General features: G+C 41.0%; 2 protein-coding genes across 2 annotated transcripts in view; both read right to left on the bottom strand.

Annotated features, from left to right (window-relative positions):
- Window positions 1-4450: 4450 nt before the first annotated feature.
- LOC108241594 (putative gonadotropin-releasing hormone II receptor) lies at window positions 4451-10444 on the bottom strand. Its single transcript, XM_017425871.3, has 4 exons — window positions 10280-10444; window positions 9168-9773; window positions 6181-6385; window positions 4451-5314 (listed from the first exon to the last, which is right to left on the bottom strand). Exons 2-4 carry the CDS (start codon window positions 9714-9716, stop codon window positions 4878-4880), a joined length of 1191 nt encoding a protein of 396 aa, XP_017281360.1. The 5' UTR covers window positions 9717-9773; window positions 10280-10444; the 3' UTR covers window positions 4451-4877.
- Window positions 10445-20309: 9865 nt separating this feature from the next.
- glo1 (glyoxalase 1) overlaps window positions 20310-23627 on the bottom strand; it is a 7546-nt gene continuing 4228 nt past the window's right edge. The window contains exons 3-6 of the mRNA XM_017425865.3: window positions 21876-22016; window positions 21673-21740; window positions 21393-21482; window positions 20310-20697 (exon numbers count right to left, since the gene is read on the bottom strand). Of these exons, the coding sequence (XP_017281354.1) occupies window positions 20606-20697; window positions 21393-21482; window positions 21673-21740; window positions 21876-22016 (391 nt within the window). The 3' untranslated portion in view covers window positions 20310-20605. The remainder of the gene's footprint in view (window positions 20698-21392; window positions 21483-21672; window positions 21741-21875; window positions 22017-23627) is intronic.

Genomic DNA, 23627 nt, shown 5'->3' with positions numbered 1-23627 from the left:
GAAATAAACATTTGAAATATATGAGTTTGTATGTAATGTATGAATATAATATACAAGTTTCACTTTTTAAATGGAATTACTGAAATCAATCTACTTTTTCATGATATTCTAATTTTATGACCAGCACCTGTATCCTGCAGCTTTTTCATAACTCACACACACAAAGCCACTGCAGATAAATCCTGTTTATGTTATGTCAATTTAATGCAGCGCTTGTATTTATTGCAGCAAAACAAATGTGTAACATGAGTTTTACAGATAAAGGAGCCCTTGTTGTTTCCAGGTTCAGTCTGCGTTCATGCTGCTGAGAAAAGGGACACAGTTGGAAAGATCGCTCTGCGTTAAATGCCACTTTGAAATGACCCAAGCAGTGACCAGAGATCACATCTGCCTGCATGTGCAAACGAGGTCTCTCTGTGTTTGTGTGGTCCAAATGAGTTCTATCGCTGCTCTTTATCAGCGTCTGACACAGAAAACTGTATTAGCAGGAATAACAAAGTGGCTGCTGGGAGTGCAAAATCTCCAATAAAACTAATTTATCATCGACTGCAGCTATAACCTTTAAAAAGCAGCGACCGACAAAAGACCTTTGTTCTTCTCGATGGAGAAAGGAAGCGTTTCTGCTGATGAAATCAAATCCATTTTTGTAGACATTTCCCTCTGAGCTGAGTGACACGTTCACGTTCAAGTGGGCCGCGAAGCGTTCGCCGACTGTGCAATGGCTGAATAAGACGTTCAAACACTCCTTCTCAGGAAAAATGGCCTCTTCTAGTTCACTGAGAATCATTTAGGAACATCTTAAAATAACAAATAAGTTTTCAACTTGCTGTTGTATGTTCTCAGCAGCACCAATATAGGGTTGTAGTTATAAACAAAGAACACACATTTTACCTTAAACGTTTTCTTTAACAAAGATTACCTTTCGCATTTATAACTGTATATTAGCAGTTTACATTAATTGAGCGTCTGTGGTGCCAACTTCTGTATATCCAACTTCCATCAGGATTTGGGTATCTTTTGGCTGGTTTTGTGTGGGGTTTATTGTTTCTTTAATTTTTGTTATTTGGGTGTCCTCATGTTTAGTTTTGCCTTTGTATTCTTGTGTTCTTGTCATTATTCACTTTTCCTCTGCTCTGTACTTGTCAGCCTGCCTCTACCGCCCACACCTGTCCTGCATTACTAATCAGTCACCTGTTTCCACTCCCTCGTTATCCCAAGCCTTTAAAACCTGGTCATCTTCCTCACTTACTCACTGTTTGACTGTCATGTTCATGTGCTGTCCAGTTTTCCTTGTGTCTCAGCCTTGTGTTTTTGACTCTCTGGCTTTTGTAAGTTTTTGTTATTTAGTTTCTGTTGCAGCCACGTCAGCCTTTTGTTTCTTCTTATTTTAAATGAATGAGTTATTCTTTTAGCGCTCTGTCTGCATCTTGGGTCCAAACCATCCATCATCCACCTTCAAACCCGACAACTTCATAACTGTCTCTGGAAATTGTTTTACTTGTGCTTCAGCAAAACTTACACGAGTGAAAGCTCTGAAACTTCAGGAAAAATGCTTTGTTTCAATCTTTTAACTTAGGGTTTTCTTGAGCTCTATAAAATTGAGTTTTTTCCATTTTGCAAAACACAGACAGGAAGCTGAGCCTGTTTATGGTACTGATGAGCATCAGTAGGACAAAAGGTAAAAGCAGAGTCCAATCCTTGTCCTTGAAGGTCACCATCCTGCATGTCTGCTCCAACACACCTGAATCAGTCACCTCTTCATGTTCTGCAGAAGCCTGTTAATCACCCATTCATTCAAATCAGGTGTGTTGGAGCAGAGAAACAAGTAAAACATGCAGGATGGTAGCCCTCCAGGACCAGGATTGGACGCTACTGAGTTTAAATAGTAAGGCGAATTGGCCAAGGACAATGGAAACCGTGGTTGTGTAAAGGCAGAACAGAGTCGGGTTTGGGATAAATGCAGGACAACATGAAACTAGCATTTGTTGAAGAAATCTGTAACACCCACCACGTGGTTTGTGGTTTTAAGCAAAGCTAAAGCGGTTGGCGTGCGTGTTGTGAATGACTCTCAGCTACAGCCACACATCATTTTAGCTCAATATCTGTAAAAGTGGGCGATTTGTAGTAATTTTTGTGCTTGATAAGTTTGATTAGCTGTGGCAGCCATCTTGAATCAAGTTGACTCCAAAAGTTAATCAGTCGTACATCCAGTGATTACTTCCTGAAGGGTTTGTGGTTCATGAGATATTTTTACTATTTGCATGTATGCATGTTTCTCTTTCCTCCGACATTTGTGCTTGACGCTTTCTCCTCAAATCACTAATCAGCCTGAGTCTGGTCAGCCAACACATGAATAGCATCTCAGTCTCCTCATCCCGTTTTCCTTTAGCCTCACACTAACCTTCCACGCTCCAGTCTCAGCTCAAACATTATCTGCTGCAAAGAAAAAGAAAAAAACAAATGCTGCTCAGAGTCATTCTGATGGAAAATGTGCTGGGATTCAGCTGATTGTCCTGAGCTCATACTGAGTGGCCGTGCCTCATCCACAGACAACCCTGTTTTATCTTGGATTCCTGGCATGGTGTCGAAATGTTTGATTTACACAGTCAGGGCTTTGTGACATCTGCTAAAAGAAGAAGCAGAAGCTGATATTTGCTAACCTTGACACAAGATTTTGTGAAAGTACATTAGGAAGTGGTGATTACAGCAGGAATAAAAACCACGCTTTGACTGCAGCAGCTTATTAATTCAGTGTTTGACAACAGTGAGGGACTGCATATAACAGGCTGACGTTATATCCGGTTGTTAGGAGCATGTGAAAAGAAAATTACTTCACTTTTCATTTGGTTCATGAACTCAGTGAGTTTATTATCATACAACATCTCAATAGTAGTTATAGTAGTTCATATGAGCATTTACAGCACTTCGTGTTTATGTGTTTTATTTGAAAAAGTGATGTCTCCGTGGCTGCAGTTACCATCTCCTGCTGCCTTGAAAGGCAGGCGATCATGATCTGTGTGTGCGTCTTGTGAACCACTGAATGAGTTTTAATGAAACGCTCAACTGGATTCTAACCCAAACCGGTTTAAAGTCTGGATGTCAGGCTGATTAACACGCAGAATCAGTGATTACACTGAGGCAAACAGAGAACATGGTAGTTTGTTGGCCGTAGCATCTGTTTTACAGCGAGCTTCAGGTAAGCACATCTGTTTTCTGATCTAACTGGGGTAAATGTTAAAGTGAGGCCTGCGTGGCCATGCGCTCGCTCTGTTCTCCCCCCCCAGATAAGATGTAACAGGGGTGGACAGGGCTGAGAAAGACCACTGCGTCCAAACAGTCAGTGCGTTGCCATCATCATGCTGACGAAATATGAGCACGAAACATGAGAAAACAGCACGAGTCTCAAAATGTACAAGCAAGATCACTTTAAGTCGTTTCTCTAAAACAAGGCACCGTCAGAAAACGTGGAATGAAAATAGATTTAGTTGAAGTATGACTGATCTGGGTCGTAGCAGGTGACCCAACAGTCATGGGTCACTACAGCTCTGTCTAATGTTTTCTTCTTCTTCTTCTTCTTCTTCCATCAGCCCAAAGGCGATCCTGTCATTTCATTCGTCCTTGAACAAAATTGCTGACTGGTCTGTCAGCAGAGAGCTTCAGGATGTCCAAAGGACTCAGTGGGACTGGTAGAAATATGTCAGCATTATGTGTGCAAATACTTCAAAAGCCTGGTCAATTATTTGTTTCCTGACAGTTTAAATAAAATCTAGACGTTTCCAAAAGTTGACAGCAAAATTTTAAGCAAAGGTTTTGCTCAATGAGCACTCGGAGTAGGAGTTGGGATGACTTTCAGCGACTACCACATCAAATTCTAACTCAGTATCTATAAAGTGAACTGAGTTGTCACCATTTTTCTGTTTGCTAAGGTTGACTGGCAGTGGCTGACATTCTGAATTGCTCAGAAAAGAAAAAAAGAATGAACCTAACATCCATGTTTTTAGAGGAAACCAACACATCACAAAGAGACAATATGCATTGATAAAAATAATATTCAGATTTAGATTATTCATTTGTCATTCATCCATATGTCATGGAAAAATAAATTGTGTTTCCCAACCCAGCTACAAATAAATAAATGACCTGAATCCTGTTAACACGAAGTCCAGAGGGCTGATGCTGATTTAAAAAGTGCAACATGGCAGCGCAGCAAACCAGGCCCTGCTGGCTTCAACCACCAACAACGGGAGAAGGCGGGGACACGGTGACTATTATTCTTAATATACGGTCAATGAGGTACACACAGCTGCAGCTACTTTCATGTGACATTTGTAATAGACTGTCGTTGAGGATCCAGATGACACAAAACCAGTCAATAATATTTAGTGCCTCTCTTCCAGAGAAAAATTCCCCATTGTGGTTTGTTTTAAATGAAAATTCAGTAACACAAACAGTCTTTTAAGATTTTTAATTGATTTTATTGTACTGCATGTATATCAGAAAGAAGGGATCTTTGGTAACAGGCTATGGATATCTAATATTTTGTTGAAGGCGTTTGCAGTTAAAATAGATTTATAACGTAAATGCAGTGACAGACTAAAAAAAAGAACCGGTTACAGACTGCATAAACCCATGAAGCAGCTTTAAACTGACACAGAAGCCCACTTACACTGACATTAACCTGAAGCCTACTGAGTGGCAGACAAATGTTTTTTACACATGCACATTAGACGTGTTTGTAAAAGAAATATGGCCAGGAAAAACTGCTGTGAAATTACTGAAGAAAGCGTTTAAACAGTGTTAAATCTCTTGACTTCCCTGCTATTCTTCCTCATCCTGAAGGGACACCTGCCCTCCTCCTCCTCGGTGGCTGAGCACAGTCAGACGCTGCTGTCAGTGGGTTTTAGCTCAGCCCGTCCGCAGTTTTCGTCCCTTCCACCCACAGCCATCCCTCCCTCTGAGGGAGCAGACTTCAGGGACTGAGCTGTCACTACGTTGGTGTCCGGGCCAGACGTGATGGTGGCTTTGCGGTAGCAGTTCCTCAGCCCCCGCTGGAAAGGGATGGTGAACAGGCCATAGATAATGGGATCCAGGCAGGTGTTGAAAAGCCCAAAGATAAACAGGATGTGGGTGAGGGAATGGGAGACTTTTCCCTCCAGGTCGTCGGGGAAGAACCAGTACCACAGACCCAACAGGTAGTACGGAGTCCAGCACACTATGAAGGAGATCACTATGACGATGCTCATCTTCAGAGTTCTCATTCGAGCTTTTGGGATGTTGTTCTTGGAGCAGCGGAGATGTGGTTCATCTGAGGACACTGGAGGAAAGATGGGAAATTATTTTGATGTGACCGTCATCACTCTGTGGAAAAAAATACAATAAACTAACTGTATTTGGATAAGTTAGCTTATTAACATGCATGATGCAAAAACATTAGACAGATAGCATAGTGTCTGTTGGCAAATTTCCTCTCCTTCAACATTTTTTGGAATGATTTTGATACATCAAATACTGCTCTAAATCTTGAAAGAAAAGTCATGTCATGTTGGAGTTTAAAATGTTCCCTTTTTTGCTTCTTATCTGAATTAATGAACACTTTTCACACCGAAAAAACTGACTGGAATGTCAAGAATTAAACATTACGCACAAGAAATGAGATGCTATTTTGATCATGTTTGCTGTTGGATTTAGTCTAATCTATAGCTCTTGCAGGTTGCATTTGAACACCACACCTTTAGGGTTTTTTATAGGGTAGGATTTTATGAGCGGGGCATTTTCATTCTGCAGTTACTGTGTGCGAGCTACAGTTTCAAGACCCAGAAACACAACGTGAAACCTCCAGATTTGTAGTCTGTAACCTGAGAAAGCTCCTCTCTGGGAAATGACTAATAAATCTGGGCTGGCGTTCAGTTTCAGGTTAAGTTGCGCAGTGGTCAGGAACCTGCTGGGTAACTGTGAGGGAGGTGGCAATGCTGTGGAATAACAAGACAGGAAAAAAATAACAGAAAGTGGAGGAAAGTAGGGGAAACAGAAACATTTTACAGCCCGTTACACAGCGACAAAACATTTGCCAAGGCCATCACTTGAGTCTTAGCAACTCTGTCCTTCTTGCACATTTTCCAGGTTTCTTTTCTATGCTCGGAGAAGTGAAATTATGCTATTGACTCCAGTTTGTGCACTCACAGCTCTGCTTTGTCATGTGCTTGGAGATCCGGATGAAGATCCTGGTGTAGCAGATGATCATGATGGCCAGCGGCAGCAGGAAGAGGCAGCAGAAGGTGAACATGTTGTAGGCCGTTTCTTGCCAGTGAGTGTCGAAGCTTCCCCTGGTCGTGCACTGAGTGAAGTTCGCTGGATAGGTAATGGTCACATTGTGGAAAATGAACATCTGTGGGATTAAATGAGAGGCAATATTAGATTTTATCTGGTTATTTTCTTTAACCCAGTGAAGAAGTGGATATACGTAATTTTGACGTCTGCTCACAACCCTCATAAATATCTCTAAATGTGAATCACTTTTTCTTCAGTTTAGTACTTATTGCTGTATTTGTCCATCTCAAAATAAGTTCAATGAACCCAACAACACAGGTCAGAATTTTACTGTTTGGTTAAAAATAAAATGATGGTTTGGACATCTTAGAAGTTCTTTTTTCCCCCAAACGTCTGAAGGTGGGCCATAATGTTTTTGCCTGTGTCTATGTGTGTGTTCATGTGTTCATCTGTTTGACTTTTTAGCAAAATATCTCATGAACCGCTGGACAGATGGGTAATCACTGGATGTGCATCTACAATCGATTACCTTTTGAAGTCGACGCCAATTCAAGCTTCAGTTAATCCACTTTCGCCAACACAAAAATGGCTGTAGAAAAGTTAATTTTACACATACGGAGGTAACATTTGGTGTGATAGTAGCTGAGAGTCATCCCCAACATGTACTTTGAGTATGACACATTGTGGTGAATTAACAGTGTTTCGTTACGACCATTTAAATCATTGTTTGTTGAGAAAACTTTTGTTTGTTAAGTCATTTTCATAAAAACATCCATCCTGTCTGATAACATGGACTCAGTCAGTGGAGTCCTGAAACTTCAGTTATTTCCCCAATAAGCTCAGTTATTGCATCTTTTCATAAATGTTGTATTACAGATAGCTATGGTTTTGAAGCTTTCTTTGGTCAGTGAAGAGAAATATGCCCTTTCAGGTTTTAGATTTGTTTCTTCATGGTTTCTTCAGTCAATAAAAAAGATCGCAAGCAGGCGATCTGGATTAGAAAAATCTGTGGTATCCTCCCGTCTCGTTTACTGAGAATCATTTCTCTTTCCGTTCAGAAAACTCAGAAACGAAATAAACCAAAGAAGACCACTGGGCCTGAGAGGTTCATGTGCGACTTCACTGACAGGTGGTTTGGCTTGTGAATTTTGTTTTGGCATACATGAACACGCCTGCACTTAGTGAAAGAGCTTACATTCAACTGTTCTTTCCCCTGGAGTCATGCATGAAGACTGGTCAGATGTTTGTTTTCTATTTTGGAATTTTGTTTATTTGGCTTATGATGAAGAGATAAATCAGCTTTTCTATCCAGCAGGATCACAGACTCCCCTAATTTTCTCAAGAACTAAAAATACACGGACATAAAGTTGAGACATTTCAGAATTTACCTGTGTGTTGCCAACAGCCTTCGCTGTGTGGCTGTGATCCTGGGACAGGATAGTCGTTCTACTGATGGCTCAGAGTTTTTTTCTCTTTAAGCCACGTTCATCTACTCACAAGCACGCGAACATAGCAGCTGTGATTACAAAAGCACCAAGGACACTACTTCCTTCAATCAGCCCCCATCTTCATCTTCTCTGCTTACTACTGCAGCTGATAATCTCTCTTCTTCATCTCTCCAGGAAATGTTCGCTCCCTCCCCGCCAAAGATATTCAAAGAAGAATGCAGCATCCAGTGGGAAAAGGAAAAGGCACAGTAGGATCTGTCCAAGAGTATTTAGAAATTGAGGGCTTAAATCAGAGTTATGAACCTCAAGATCCGTTTTAAACTTAGTACTAAGGATATTACTGATCACTAAAGAACTTTTGTCTGCACGGTATGTTGCGTTTTATTGCTGCATACTCACAACTCCGGCTAGTTTGTCACAAAACTAACGCAAACCAAAACAGACGTGATCCACTGTTTAACGAAGCTGAAATACATTTATTATTCTGTACATATGAAGTATTTTACTTGAAAACGATCCTCTCACTTTGCGTTAGTGATACTCTACATTAGACAAGTGTTCATCCTTCTTATTCGACATGTTACTCTGTTTCTGTGTTAAATTTAGAATGTTTTACTGGATTTTTTTTGTCATGAGGGAGGATCTGGAGACAAACAAACTGGAGGCAAACAGGAAGCTGATTCCAGAGCAGAGGGGGCTTGAAAACTAAAAGCTCTGCCTCCCCGTCTCGTTTTAGAGATTTCTAGAAGACGTCTTGTGAGATGATAAGAAATAAGAAGTTCTTTGAAATGAGATTTCAAAGAACTTTGACAGGCAGTCAGTGTAATGATACTAAAACAAACTGCGTTCCCCCTTTTGTTAATTTTTTTATTTTTGCTGCTCCTGTCAGAACTCCAGCTGCAGCACTCTGGATCAGCTGGAAGGTTTTTTTTAAAGGAGGCGTTTCGACACACAGCTAAAATGGCATTGGGATACTCAATGATCAATCCTACACACCACAAATGTGTGAGGCAGATTTTCAGTACCACTTTGGGATAAGAGGCTCCTGCTTTTAGAGAGAGTGTGGATCCCGTTGGCAACATCTGTCTGAGTCCAGGGAAACGTCTTCACTGCCTCATCTTCACAAACCGTACATGAATCATAGAACTATCCTGGATTCCTTCGACTCCTCAAGGCATGCAGAATGATTTATTGTTTCATTGACTTTAGCAAACGCCACATTTTATTAATATGCAGACATATGGAGACATAGAGAATGATTAACGATGAGCATTTTAGTGCAAATGTCAAGATAAATGTTAATGTACCCTAACACATGTGCCTCTGAGCACCCTTTGGGAATTTCTGCAGGAAAAAGAGGTTTCTCTTCTGCAGCAGCGCCTGTCTTTTAACCCTGAACCATACTCTTCATAAGTCAGTTAAGCTGTCATTATTCATGCCATGTAGCCTCACCTGTGGGACGGAGAGCAAGGCGCTCATAATCCACGCCACCATCAGCATCATCCTGTTCCTTTTCGGGGCCATACTGATGGCCAGAGGGTTGAGGATGGCCGACTGTCTGTCCAGACTTATCACCACCGTCACAAAGGCGCATGAATACATGGCCAGCAGCTTGAGGAACATCAGGAACCTGCAGGCCAGGTCTCCGGCCAGCCACTGGACCGTGATGTTCCACGTGGCGTCCACGGGCATCACGATGAAGGTAACCAACAGGTCTGCCGTGGTCAGGTTGATTATCAGCATGCGGACGTGGGACTTTCGCTTGTGCCTGTTGGCAGCCCAGAGCACAGAAAGATTGCAAAGGGTGGACACGCCGCACAGGATGAAGGTGACAATCACTCGGACTTGTGCTGCTGTGGAGAAGGTGGGCAGCTGCGGCGCACCGTCCACAGGCATCCAGTTACAGTGTGGGGCCTGAGGGTCACAGCTGGTGTTGAGGTCCAATCCTGAGCTTTGCTGATACATGATGAGTGGAGGGACACAGCAGAAGGAGGCGTTCATCTTCTGACCCTCAGTGAGGAGTCGGCATGTTGCTCAGCTGCAGTCAGGCTTGGGTTTCTACGGAGAGACAGAGCAAAAACGGATACTTGATGAAGACGACGCATTCATGGATCTGCAGTTTCAGAAAAGGAAATGTAAGGCTCAGGCTGACAGGGATGGAGCAGTCTGCATCGCATCAGGTGCACAAAGAAACAGCTAAAATTTTGAATTTACACCTGGACCCAATCACAATACGTAATTACACAATACATGATTTTTAAAAGTCAGATTGTGCGGCTTTCTCATCTCTCTAAAGGAAGTCTGCATATGAGATTTTTATTTTTTTAAGATTTGAGACAGACTTCTGAATTCAGCAGGCAGAATCAATTTAAATAGGCAGTGAAACTTTATAAACTGCACCATGTGGTTTTTTTTTTGGTTTTTTTTTAACATAAATGTGGAAAAGAAACAAGAGTTAAGGCGTGTTTTATATTCAAGCAGGTTATAACTTACAGAAATGGCAACAAGGATGCTCTAGGTCAGCACATGAGGCTGTTGAGGATTAAAAATCTCAGCAAACTTACCGAAGGTGTCTCTGAGCAGCTTATTCCAGGGATCAGATTAAATTAAATCAGACCATAATCTGAGTGAAACTGCGGTCCCAGATGCAGCTCCATCTCTCTGTCAGGCTGAGTGTTTTCTGACTTTCACATCTCCCCACACACACACACAGATGCGTCCCTGCCTCCCCCCACCTCCAGCCCGACAAGGCTTTCTGCTGCAGCTTCTCTCTGCTGCTCTATGTGCGCGTGGCAGCGGCTCTGGGAGCGCGCGCACCCCTCGAGCTCTCCGCATCCCCCCGCGAGCGTCGGTCAGCCCAACGAGGAGTCTAACTTTAGCCCCCGCCAGGAGGAATGTGATTAGGCTCTGCTGCTTCTAATAGGCATGGCCGTCTGCAAAACCAAAACCTGCTCTGATGAACTCAGTCTGCACAGGTTCAATGCCTCTGATGTTTGGGATGAACCCTTGGAGCTTTCATTGATAAATACTACTAAATAAAGTAATAATAACAGAAGACTTGGGGCATCCTGGTTTCTGCCTCTAGTCTGGCAGGGACTGCCTAATTAGTGGCTGGTAGGGTGAAGGGGATAAGGTCAGAGGTCAGATGGTCAGAGAGAGGTTGGTGTGATCAGGTCAGCTGTATTTTGTGGCTCAGGTGCTGTTTGAGCATTAAGTGTTATGCTGAGAAGACGTTTGTTTCCTGCGCCAGGAGGGGAGGCTCCATCCTCACCACCTCAGCTGACACCGTTTTAATGAGAGGGAGAGGCGGCTCTACTCCGAGCGAATCAGGTCTGAAATGGTAGAAAAACTCCACAAATTACTTAAAATTAGCAGAACCAGTCCTTCCGATGAGTACTTTGAATTAGTACTTGGCTTGTTGCTTCATGTTTAAGAACACTTCTTGCTCTGGACTGGCAATATCAAAACTAAAATGAGTTGAACTCCATTATAAAGATTTAGGCTACAGATCAAATGAAACCAGCACCTCTCATCGTGCCTTACATGGCAAAGTTTAAAACAAACAACTTGAGTAATCTGTTGGTGCTCAGAGTATGTACAGGGAATGACTCTGGGCTACTAGCACACACGGTTTTAGCTCAATGTCGGCAAATTTCACTGAGTTAGAGCCATTTCTGTGTTTGCTAAAGTCAGTCAGCAGTCTTCTTGAATCTTGACTTGACATCTTTACTCCAAAAGTTAATCAGCTGTAGATGTGCATCCAGTGATTGCTTTCTGAGAGTTTCATTAAAATCTATTTTGATAATGGAGAAACAAGCAAACACACACGTCCCATTCCACAATCCCGTGCTTTACACGACGTCAGACTATAATAAATGTTAGAAAGCAGATGAGCTCAACTCAGTCAACATGTGGAAAGGTGGTGGCTTGCACCCATGCAATTAAAAGGTATGTTATTAATCACTGTTAGGAGCTTTATGTATGAAGGTAGTAAATTTCTTTTTCTCTGCCTGTGTGAGATTTGTCCAGCTTTCTTCCACAGTGGTTAGCTTGTCATTTCTGATTGGCTGAGCACTTTTTTCTAGATTTGTAGACGTTTTCTTTTAGGATTTTATTTTGAAAGAAGAAAAGTGCCTAACTGGAGTGGTTCCAGTCTGAGCCACTGGGACCATGTCAGTGCTGTGATTTCTCAGTGTTTGTGAGCGCACACGTTACACCAGGCCTCATTGGGTCCTGTTCAAGCAGGCAGTTTCCACATCTTTCAAGCTTTTTGTCCTTCCCTCTAATGTTTATTGAATCTGGGAAATTCTGTCTGCACTATTTTCTCCTGTTTCTGAACAGCAGGGCACTCTGGGAAAAATTTTTCTCCAAGGGCTCTTCTTACTCTTACCTGAAAGCAGACCGTGTTCGATGAAACACAGGAGTTCAGTTTCACTGAAGAAAGCCTCGGCTACAATATCGTTTACTTCATTCTGTTCTTCCCTACAGCCAAGCTGGCTTTTCATGTCAACTAAGTGATAATAAATATGACCTTGTTTCTATTAGTTTTAGATAGTAGTAAGTAAAGGGATCAATCATGAGTTTCTTTTATTGATCGATTAGTTGTCAGTATGTTTTTGAGCTTAAGGTGAAAGGGCTTTAATTCTGCATATGTGAGATCTCAACATAAAAAAATACCCACATTATTTTAAAATGTGTAGACCTTCATATATGAATCAAATTATCAGCATCAGGATTTCTTTAAACTGCGATGCTGCATCTGTAGGTAGTTTGAAAGATTATGATGATAGCAACATTTAAAGAAGCCATAACAGTTGTCAAAACATGCAGTTTTTAAACATTTTTGCCTTGAATTATTTGTATACGTGTATCATCCATGGTAAACTTAACAACTAAATCTGCATCATCTGATACCAAAAGTCTGCTGCTTAATTTGTAATAAATGAGCGAAATCAGCAGAATCATGTTTCATTGCCAACAATTACAGGTCGTTTGTTTACATCAGAACATTGAAAAGTTCATTTCGAACAGTCTTGGCTTGCGACGGATAGTGAGTCGGTCAAATAATCCCTGGATGTAAACAGAGTCAGAGGGAGAATGATGGAAAATGAGAAGTTCTCTCTGCTTTGCTGAGATATTCTGAACTTTATTGGAAGAATTTCTCTAACTTATTGTAGCTGATTGACAGATTTAGTTGGAAACAAAGGCAAGGAATATTTTCTGATGCAATTTTTATAAAAACCCTAATGAGTTTGAGTCACATCAACCTTTAAACAACTGTTAAATGATTAAAAAATATTTTAAAAGCAAAAAAATTCAATTCAAAATCATTTTAAAAATCTATTTTTTGACAGGTATTATGGCTTTAGCATGTAACTAAAGAGTTTAATCACTTCTGAGGAGAAATTTTAAAAAGTGGACCAGTTTCAGATCAAATCAATGGTTGATTGTCTCCCTTTAGATTATTTAGCTTTTAAAAAACATCAATGCTAAACTGCATGTCTGATGCTGTGTGCAAGTTGTACCGGAAAAAAAAACAAACATTTCTGCTGTCCTTAAATAAATTCCATTTTCAGCTGAGATGAGGCCCAAAAATAAAGCAGCACGTGTTTTTGTTTTTTTTATTTTTCCCATCTCCTGGGAGGTTGAACTGGGTACACACTCAGGCTGTTCTTAGCATCTCACTGCTCCGCTCAAGCAAATTGAGTTTACCTGCAGCCCAACTCAGACCATCAAGAAGCCAGAAAAATGTGTCTTCAAGTGATCTCACGCTGATGTCAAGGAAGAAAAGTGAAGCTACATGAAATGCACAAATATAAACCCATCATTTTGGGCCTAATATTATATAAGAACAACTAATAGCATTGGGTTTAATTTAAATAGTTAAATATTCCCTGTCTTTGAAGTTAACTAAACACACACACATATACATATATATATAATATGTAAAACAAACAAGGATGTAAAGAATGGGGGGAGGGGGAACAAACAATTCACTCCCCTCTTAAAGCCTTAAATCCAAACCTGGTGTCGTCACATAATTAGTTTATAAGCGTGTCTACATCATTATTATAATTATTTTTACCATTAAAGTACACCAGCTTGAACTAATCGGATCAGTGACTTCAATGATATGCTGCAAAAACAGAACAAATGCAGATTAAACCAAAAGTGTGAGAAGGGAAGGCTCTTTTGGACTGGAAGTCAGATCCTGGGAGGGATGGAAAAGATGCTGAGAGGTGCTGAGGCTGAGGGAAAGGTTGTGACCTGGATTCAACTCGGGTAAGCCACGGTGTTTTCCACTGCGCCATGATTGCTTTAATGGCGCTAGACGGCATGTGGTTTCACATGGAGAGAAAAGCATCTCTTCATTCTGCTTTGACCATGGAAAGTTACAGATGAGCTGCATGTTGAATCGCATAAGAACCGTCCCCAGCTGTCATTCCTCCATCACTGCATGGTGAAAATAACGTTGCACTCCTGACCATCACAGAGGAGAGCACATATTAAAGAATTTCAATGTTAAAAACATTAGGTTCTTTATTATCCCGAGTGCTTTGTCTCACTTTAAGAGGTTCAATTAAAATGTGTTAATGGTCATTTGCCGCGAGGCTTGATGGAAAAGGTTCCTAACAAATAAGACAGATTACTGTAGGTTTTAATCAGCAGACAGGACACTGGGTCGCTGCCAGACAAAAGAAAAAACAGCCATGTTGCTAATAAGTCACTGACCTCAATTAAGTCTGCAGGGATGGATCAGCAGCTGGTTAAAGCAGCCAAATGGTCCTGGCTGTTCGTTTACGCAAATGTCAGATTGTGGGCGTCTCTTCAAACAGGCTATGAACTTTAAGCTCCACAGACAACCAGCTTATTTTAAGTATAACACACAGCATTTGTTAAATTTGTAACCAGGGAGAGGCTTATTGCCATCCCTTGCAAGATCCAGGTTATACAAAACAAGAAAAACAAACAAAAAATGCTTTATCACATCCAGACAGTGTGTGATCTGTCACAGAGTTCATCTGCAAGACACAAAATAAATCGTATCGTTTTACAGAAACAGATCTTTACAAACAGCAAAGATGTTAAATCCACTGAACACTGCGTTCAGGTCTCCCCAACATACGCAGCATATTATCCTCTATGTATATATATTAATAAAGTCTACGACTCTCAGTCTATTACCGTGCAGCAGTGTTGCGTAGTCAGTATTTAATTTAATCAAAAACAACAAAAAAGTGTTTTTGGATTTGTAATTTTCTTCTCGTAGAGGCCTGAGGTTCTGTGAGATTTGAGGGCTGTCTTGCATCAACTGCCCTCTGCATTTCTTCTAGGAACAAATCGTTGATCGATAATTCGATTAGAAGCTGAGAAAACAACTTGAAAGCACTGGCTAGTTTCTTACAGCCTGGGATTTTACTCCTAATTTTCAGAGAGCTACAAGTTTCTTTAAAAAGCCCACTGCTGATGCTTGTTAGGATGAGGCTCGGGGAGTCTGTGAAGCTGTTAAATTGACTGTAAATGATCCATAGTCCCATAAGACTAATTAAGGTTTGATAAAACTTATCAGAGAATAAATCTTTTGAGGTGCCCAAACTTTTAGATGAGGTTTAAATTTAAAAGGCTTTATTACTTATTACTATAAATGTATGCAAAATCACTGTTTCTTGACTCTGTTTAGTTGAGTTCAGTTCATCGTCATTCTTTAGACAAGTGGTTTTCACAATATTTGACACCTGTCCAATTAACCCGCTGGAGTGCGGTCAGCCTTGACAAAAAGGTGAGCTGGGACAAACGAACATCCTGAGAGCCGGCTCTGTAAACATGTTTGTATTAGGCTGCAGCATGACCGCTGTCAGGTCAGGCCGGGACAGACTGATAGCCTCCGTTTGTGGATCCACAGGGTGGACGCACCACGTCCCCTGGATTAGGATTCACAGTTTGACATTTTGTCTTAAGAAGCTCGAGATACACGACCTACATCCCTCAGGCCGGCCTGTAAACGCTCAGGGTGGGTGAAGATGGGTGAAGCAGTCTGTGTTGTTTGTTTGGCATTTCTTTTACAAACCGGAACAGGCTTGTACAAAACTGAACCACTGGACGGATTTAATAAACTCTCTGAAAATAATCATCAGCGGTACATCTTAAACTGATTCAAGATGGATGCCACAGCTAATAAGCCTTAGCCAACACAAAAATTGCCATGAATTGCTCAGTTTTACAGATGTTGAGCAAGAATTTGGTGTGGTAGTAGCTGATAGTCACCCCAACACATATTTAGAGCACTAACAGATTGCATAAGATCTAAAAAAGTTTGGTATGCAAGTCAGTGGACAATACACATTCCTCCAACATATTCTAGTTTTATTAAGCTAAATAAGTAAACCTAATTTAACTATAGGTAATGAACACATGTTAAAAAAAATTGGTATAAACTGGTTAAAGTAGACCATAATTAAAGTAAAATTTGAAGCCATATTATTTGTAAATTTATCATGTTAGTCAATCAAACCATCTTTTCTATGAGTCATTGACCTTTGACCTTCTTTGATTATGTTTCGACCAACTCTTTCAGTCAGGGATAATGCAGTATTTCGCCCATAAACTAAATTGTAACATGTTAACCTAATGTCACATGTAGAGGACTGCCCACTGAAAGCTATAAATGATCAAAAAGTCAAATGTAGACAGTTTCAGAACATCACAGCGTCCCTGCAGAATCCTTAAAACAAACAAGACTCAAATGATCCGAAGTAGGCGACGCCGACAGTCACGTAACTGAAATGATGTGCGCATAATAATCTGCCGTGTCACGCCCACGCGCCATTACAGCCCGACCTTACTGTAGTAAACATGTCAGAGAACGTTTGAAGGAACAGAGTGCAAACCTCACATCTGGGAAGCTGGAGTCTGAGAACTGATCAGAAGAGACCAGACTGGTCCCCAGCACTGTATTTTTTTTTATATATATATTTTTTTTTATTGGTCCCCAAACAGATGTGCCATTTCTGTAATTCTCAAGACAAACAGGCTGCTTTGAACTCATTTATTGTGTGAAAAACAGCTTCTTCATATGAGAACATGCATTTTAAAAACTTTAAACTTTAAATATTCTCATATATATATATATAAACAACTAAAGGAGCCACTGTGGTATGACGTCTCAGTCTGAACAAGAGTAATTACAACAACAGACCACCAAAATATGTCTTTGATGTAGTTCAGGGGTAGTTAAACCTTGATGTTATCTTGAGCAGACCTCTGGGGAGTTAGGTTTCCTGGAGATGTCAATAACATCTGAATAATACCATTTGGTTGTTTATTGTGTCTGGCCTGGCTTGTAATAGAATCACAAGACCCTCGACTCCTACTGGGTTAAGAGATTATCGTTGTCTGTGAATTGTCCCAGGTGCAAGGTACAGATAGATAGATAGATAGATTGATAGATAGATAGATAGATAGATAGATAGATAGATAGATAGATAGATAGATAGATAGATAGATAGATAGATAGATAGATAGATAGATAGATAAGGATCGGTCAAAGTGACAGTATGGAAGTTCTTCAACAACATGGACACTACAGTGAGCGTTAATAAAGAAACCTGGGTGACAGAAGCAGCCTATGCTCAGAAGTGACTGTTAGTAAAGCTGTAGTATCGCACTGAACCTAAAGTAACAGCTTGGCTCTGAACAAGAGACCCAACTTCCCGCTGATTCCATCTGTTTCAGTAACGCCAAGCACTGCTGTGCCCTCCTCTGCGTTATGTAGGGTTGGTGACGGGTTTACAAACTAATGAGCAAAAGTAACATTTACTGAACTGTGAAACTTAAAAAAAAAAAAAAAGACAACAGCAGTGACCTCCACGGAATATGATTGCTGTTGTCGTGTAAATGAACGGCTGAACTGCAGCAGAAATGTTATAGTTTTGCGTGAAGAGCCCCTAAATGTGACCAATCTGAAGTCTGATGATGGGCCGAACACAAGGAAAACAATATTTTGTCTATTTTGAAAAAATGGTTCTGTGTAAAGGCTATGAACAAATAATATCTTACCTGTTGTAGATAGCTCTTTGAACGACCTCAGTTTAGAGAAACAGGTTAATTCTGCTATCTTCAACAAGTAAAATAATAATTATAATGCTTTCAGCTACTACACGTGACAATTACAGCAGTCTTCATGGATTCAAACGAACAATAATTTCAGCAGAATATGCTGCGTACGTGTATATAGTATGTGGGGGGAGAGGGTCAAAGCTTACAGGAAGTGCAGTCGTTGAGTTTTATGAACAGAAAAATCAGAAAAACCTTTTAAGATATTTTGGTCCCCAGAGTGCCACAGCTCATCTTCTGTCCTCCTTCGGTGGGCGAGCAGAGCAGAGCTCAGGGAGAGCGAGTTAATGTGCTCCTCTGGGACGGGGAACGAAAAGCTGAGCTCGGAGGTTTCAAACCAGAGGTGAGTCACCGGCTTCTGAGAAGTGGTTCACCTCCTCACTCAGTCGTTCAGTCGTGCAATCCTTAGGAACTCAAGCCAGTCTTAGCATGATGGAGGAACGCTGAGGATTCGTCTGATGGTGGTTCAGAGAGCAACCAGAAGAAGGAGGAAAGTGTATGGTAAAATAATGGTTCTCCCTCAGGATGTTGATTTGGAACATGATGATCAGGATTATTCAGCTGACCTGTCTGTAGTTTTGAAAACCTTATCAGATGTGCTGCTTGACCGAACAATGTCATCAGGAGCAGAGATGAGTTATCCCGTGGTTTCCTACAAACCTGGTTAGTAATCCAGCCTGCAGCTGTGTGAGTCACCGCAGAGTGTTGGAACGCTGAGATTTCCTTATTAACACCGAATAACAGCACAGCTGAGGGGGTCGCGTGATCTGCTGACCAGATTATGGCTCTGGGGACGTCTTCGAAGCGGAACGTAAACGCTTCGGCTCATTTCTCGAAGGGCGAGAGATTTCACAGGGTAGATGAGAGCTTTGACAGATTTGACGTCTCCTGCTCCTCCACATGTGATTACTGAAGTCATCAGTGCCTCTGATTGGCTCATGGATGTGTGAAGGGTGTACTAATCTGCAGTCTGCAAAGAAATGGTTTGTGTGATTGTAGCTTGCACTGTACACCAGACTACACAAGTGCCAAATAAATGCAATATTTCAACCTTTAAGTTCACTTTAAAACTTATCAACTCATTTATCCTATTTTAATAAAAGAGCCTGGTAGATTTTCTTGCATCTGAACCGGTTAAAGTCTAGTATGTTTAATTTGCAGATGGTAATGAACTGCAAGGAGTTTAAAATAAAAAGAATACATATATATATATATATATATATATATATATATATATATATATATATATATATTAAACTGAACTTTGGCCACTTCAGTACAGTCCCATGAGAAGAGAGTCTGGACTTTCCATCAGTTCACTGAGATGCTGGAGTTTGGTTAACAGTATCCTCTAGTGGCAAAAGGAAAACTGAACACAAGCAGGAAACATCCACCCAACCTTATTGTGTACCTATAATATTATATTCTTATTTTTATGGAACACAGAAAATGAAAGCAGATTTGATGTTTTTGTTTTTCCTAAGACATTTTGTTTGACTGTGTGAAGAATGAACTTCACATGTTGCACTGAAACAAATACACCGTTTATACAGAAAGTAGATTAAAGAACTTATTCCTGTATTTTATAATCATCTAATGTGTTCTTCCTTGGAGTAAAGTAAATGAGCACTCTTTAAATGCAGCATTTGTATATGAGGCATAAATATTTTTTTTGACTAAACTACGACTATTATCTTTACTTAAACTAAAATTGCACAGTAATTTAGACTTTTTTTATTTTTAGACTCAGAGTTGACCATTTATTGGCGACTCAAATTGTATTTTTAGTTTGAACAGTTCCTCAAACCTAGACTTAAAAACAAGCCCCCCTGTTTGTTTGTAACACATTAAACACACCAAAAAAAGAAACTGTAAAACCCCCTTTTTATAAACAAGATATCTGAAAATGACTATAACTGAAAACAAAATAAGTTTTTTTTTTTTTAATATTGTGGTTTCTACCTAGTAATTAGTCCCAATCCTGGTCCTGGAGAGCCACCATCCTGCATGTTTTCCTTGTTTCTCTGCTTCAACACACCTGATTTGAATCAATGGGTGATTAACAGGCTTCTGCAGAACATGAAGAGGTGATTTAACCACTGAATCAGGTGTGTTGGAGCAGGGAAACAAGGAGAACGTGCAGGATAGTGGCTCACCAGGACAAGGGTTGCCTACCCCCGAGTTAAGAGAAGCGAACTAGCTGCTCGGGTGAAAACAGGATTAACCTGCAGCGAGTGATGAGAGCAGCAGAGCACCAGACTGTCTGCCCTTAGTGACTTTGGCTGAAGAGGTCTTTGAAAGAAAGTCAGCTGTATTTAAAAAAATAAAAAATAACTCACACTGTTTAAGATAAGCCTGCTGTACAGTCTTGTTATTTTTATGACCAATAAACGTGATAGGCATGTTTAAAGTTTAAAAAATGCTATCACCTTTTTCTGATTTGAATGTTCTTAAACTAAACCAAAAAAACAACAACAAGACTTACAGTTTCATCTGTGGCTGTTATATTTATTACACAGTAATACAACTTTGTTTCACCTCTGAAAACAAACTGATGATTCCAGACACAAGCAAGAGCTATACAGAGTATAATTCGTTTCTCTAGTATTTGCATGTAAACTGTCCCAAAGGAGTCTGACCCACGCATCTTTAAACCCGTTGCTGATGTGCAAATGATCCTGTTTCATCCGATCGCAGCTCTCCCACAAACGTTGCTCGATTCCTCGGCGAAGCCCCGGCAGCCTCACACGGTTGCAGCAGGCAGGAGTCGGGTAGCTTTAGGAGGTGATGGACACCATGTTGTTGGGACTCAGGATCTCGATCCAGTATCCATCGGGGTCCTGAATGAAGGCCAAGCCTTTCATTTTACCTGAGGAAGAAAAGAGAGGAGAGGATAAAGTTTAAACTCAAAGAGGACGATCAAATCTTCAGCCTCAAAAGAACAAGTGTTTTTTACTATTAGAAACTTTACAAAAATCTGCCAGAAACACACAAAAAAATAAAGGACAAGTGTTGTAGTGACTAAAAGTTGTAAGGAGCATGTTTCTCTACAGAGCTGAGAATTATTTATAAAATATTTACACAACTAAAAGCACTCGAAGAGCAAAAAACCTTCACTGGGGACATAGAGTCATTAAAAAAAAAGAAATATTCCACCAAATTTAATCAATTATTTCTTGTGAAAACCACAATATTTCCCAAATATTTGAACAAAATCTGTTCATTACTTTTTAAGTATGCTTGTGAACAAAAAAAACAACCAAGCACAGAAAACATAACCTCCATGTTTGAGGTAACTACCAGGACACGACACTGAGGGGTGGCAAAAACAAAAAGATGCAGTTTAAGTAGAAATGATCTCAGTCCAGAGATGACAGTTTTATTTTGGATAAGAAAATCTGTTTTGCATTTGAGCACATACTATTGGTTGATCAATATAAAGTTTTGATGTAATATTAACAGATATAGGGAAAAAGAACTTGTAGGTGTGTGTGTATCAAAAACTACGGACGTGTGCAGTTATTTACTGAAAGACTTTAAACTTGACACTTTTCCAAGTCTCACCGTCATCTGGCTTTTTGACGAACGTGACTCCCTGCTCTTCAAACAGCTTACAGGCTCCATAAACGTCAGGGACTGCAATCCCAATGTGTCCTGTCGCATCAAAACAAGTCATTATTTGAGAAGTGCACTGTAGCATCTTTCACACAAAGGAACAGCAAAGGCAGCGTTTCAAATCAGACATGAGAAACTTTAAACCATACAATGATATTAAAAGTGAAGTCATTAGTTAAGTCATCCACTTGAAAACTCTGAAAAAATTAGATTTTATTTTGTTTTTTACCAAAGCCACGAGGATCAGAGTTTCCATTGTGATAGGACTGGCTCTCATCAGACTCTGAACCCCAGTTACTGAAGGACACAAAGGACAGGAGGACAGAGAAATCACCAACCAGGAATAAAATTAATATTCAGAGATCCTTTCAATGATTCTTTCTGGAGCTCGAGTGATTAAAAACCTATAATAATGATTATATGGTGTCTTACTGTGTCAGCTCGAGGGTGGCTCTCCTGGAAAAGGTCCAGGCCGTCCTTTCCTTCACATCTGCAGGAATCTCTTTCTTGTCCTCATAGCCCAAGAAGAAGAGAGAGAAACGCATGGAGGGGAAGTCGAACTTCTGCAGGAGCCTGCGAGATATTGCACACCGGAGAGAAAACGCTTGGTTACCAGGGTAACCCCAGTTCTCTGAAAACTGACGGAGGCATCTCCCTATGGGAAGCACCTCCGGGGCGTGACCAATCATGGACGAGCCGATGCTGACGAATCGCGTGCTTGGCACAGGGGCGCCCCTGCCATACACTCAGCATTCCCGCACGCGACCATGCAGGCAGGGCGGTGTGGTGAGATACCTCACTCCGTTTTCAGAGACCTGGGGTTACCCCGGTAACCAAAGGTTCTGCTTCAAACCTCGCTCGATATCTCACTGTGGGAGATACAGTCAACTCCCAGACTGCATGATCTGAAGCAAAACAGCACCTCGACCTAACATGAAGGTTGACACCCACACCAGAGGTAGACATGCAGACACGCTCTCAGGAGCTCCGGAGGCTGTAATCCCTGGCACACACAGGCCTCCCTGATCACCTCCACAATCTAGTGGCACAGATGATGCCTAGACAGAAGCTACCCTTTATGGCCGGGAGCCTAGGACACCAAAAGCTGGTTACCTCTACGGAAACCCTTACTACTGTACAAGTAAACGCCTAACATGCACACTGAACACAGCAGATTTAACCACCTTTCATTCTCATCAGCTAATGGCGGAGGATGAAAGCAGCTCCAGTGAAGAGCATCTGTAAGATGATTTACTGAATTTAGGCACAAAAGCAGGATTAGGGCACAGCACCACCTTCCTGTCAGCTGGAAAAAAAAATGCAAACAGGATGCATGAAGAGACAGAGCATGCTACTCACTGATTTCAGAGTCAGCAGCAAGACTGTTTTCAAAGACAGAGCCTTTAAGTCTATGGACTCAATGGGCTCAAACGGCAGTCCTGAGATTTTCCATCTTATAAATCCTCCTCGCCGGTCATCATACGATGCACGCTACTCTATGGCTAGTCGGGCAGCAGCCCGCTTGCACGCCTCATGAAGGTTGATCTGAGGAGGCACCGGAGAGGGATGAGCCCAGACACTGAAGGAGCTGCCTGGTCATGAAACCTGAGCAGGAGGGAGAATGACATCCTCCACCTCGAAGAGGCCAAAATTCAAATTCATGACCACTTCATCCTCCTCTCCCCAGCCGCCCTCATCCTCAGAGTCGAGAAGCTGGTCATACAGCGAAGGAAACTCCTCACCTGAGTTCTCCCCAATTCCACCATATCCCTACAGCACACACCTGCAGCACCAGCATCACCACCAGGTTTCACCCCAGTCTCAAAGAGACGGGGATCGGTTTTTGAGGACGCTAAAACCCTCAGGCGTTGCTGTAGAATTCACTATAATAATAATAATAATAATAATAATAATAATAATAATAATAATAATAATAATAATAAATCCAATTTATACCGCACTTTTCATTAACAAAAATCTCAAAGTGCTACACAGTGCAATTGAAATCAAAGATAAAAACAAGATCATAAAAAAATAAAATCAGAGATAAAAACAACATCATAAAAAACATGTAGAGGCAGAATAGGCTTGCTTAAATAAAAAAGTCTTCAAGCCTCTTTTAAAATCAATCAATGGTTGGGGAGCTCTCAAATAATCTGGGAGAGAGTTCCAGAGCCGGGGGGC

This window comes from Kryptolebias marmoratus, linkage group LG15, assembly GCF_001649575.2.
Source record: "Kryptolebias marmoratus isolate JLee-2015 linkage group LG15, ASM164957v2, whole genome shotgun sequence".
NCBI lineage: Eukaryota > Metazoa > Chordata > Actinopteri > Cyprinodontiformes > Rivulidae > Kryptolebias > Kryptolebias marmoratus.
The sequence above is the reverse complement of the archived record's forward strand: the minus strand, read 5'-3'. Positions and strand labels throughout refer to the sequence as shown.

What these genes read in the sequence shown, in the direction of transcription:
- LOC108241594 (XM_017425871.3), bottom strand. Translation starts at nt 9,716, where the DNA reads ATGAACGCCTCCTTCTGCTGTGTCCCTCCACTCATCATGTATCAGCAA. An exon ending in CCTTGCTCTCCGTCCCACAG is followed by an intron (nt 6,386 to 9,167) that starts GTGAGGCTACAT and finishes TTAATCCCACAG; the next exon opens with ATGTTCATTTTCCACAATGT. An exon ending in GCACATGACAAAGCAGAGCT is followed by an intron (nt 5,315 to 6,180) that starts GTGAGTGCACAA and finishes TCTTTCCTCCAG; the next exon opens with TGTCCTCAGATGAACCACAT.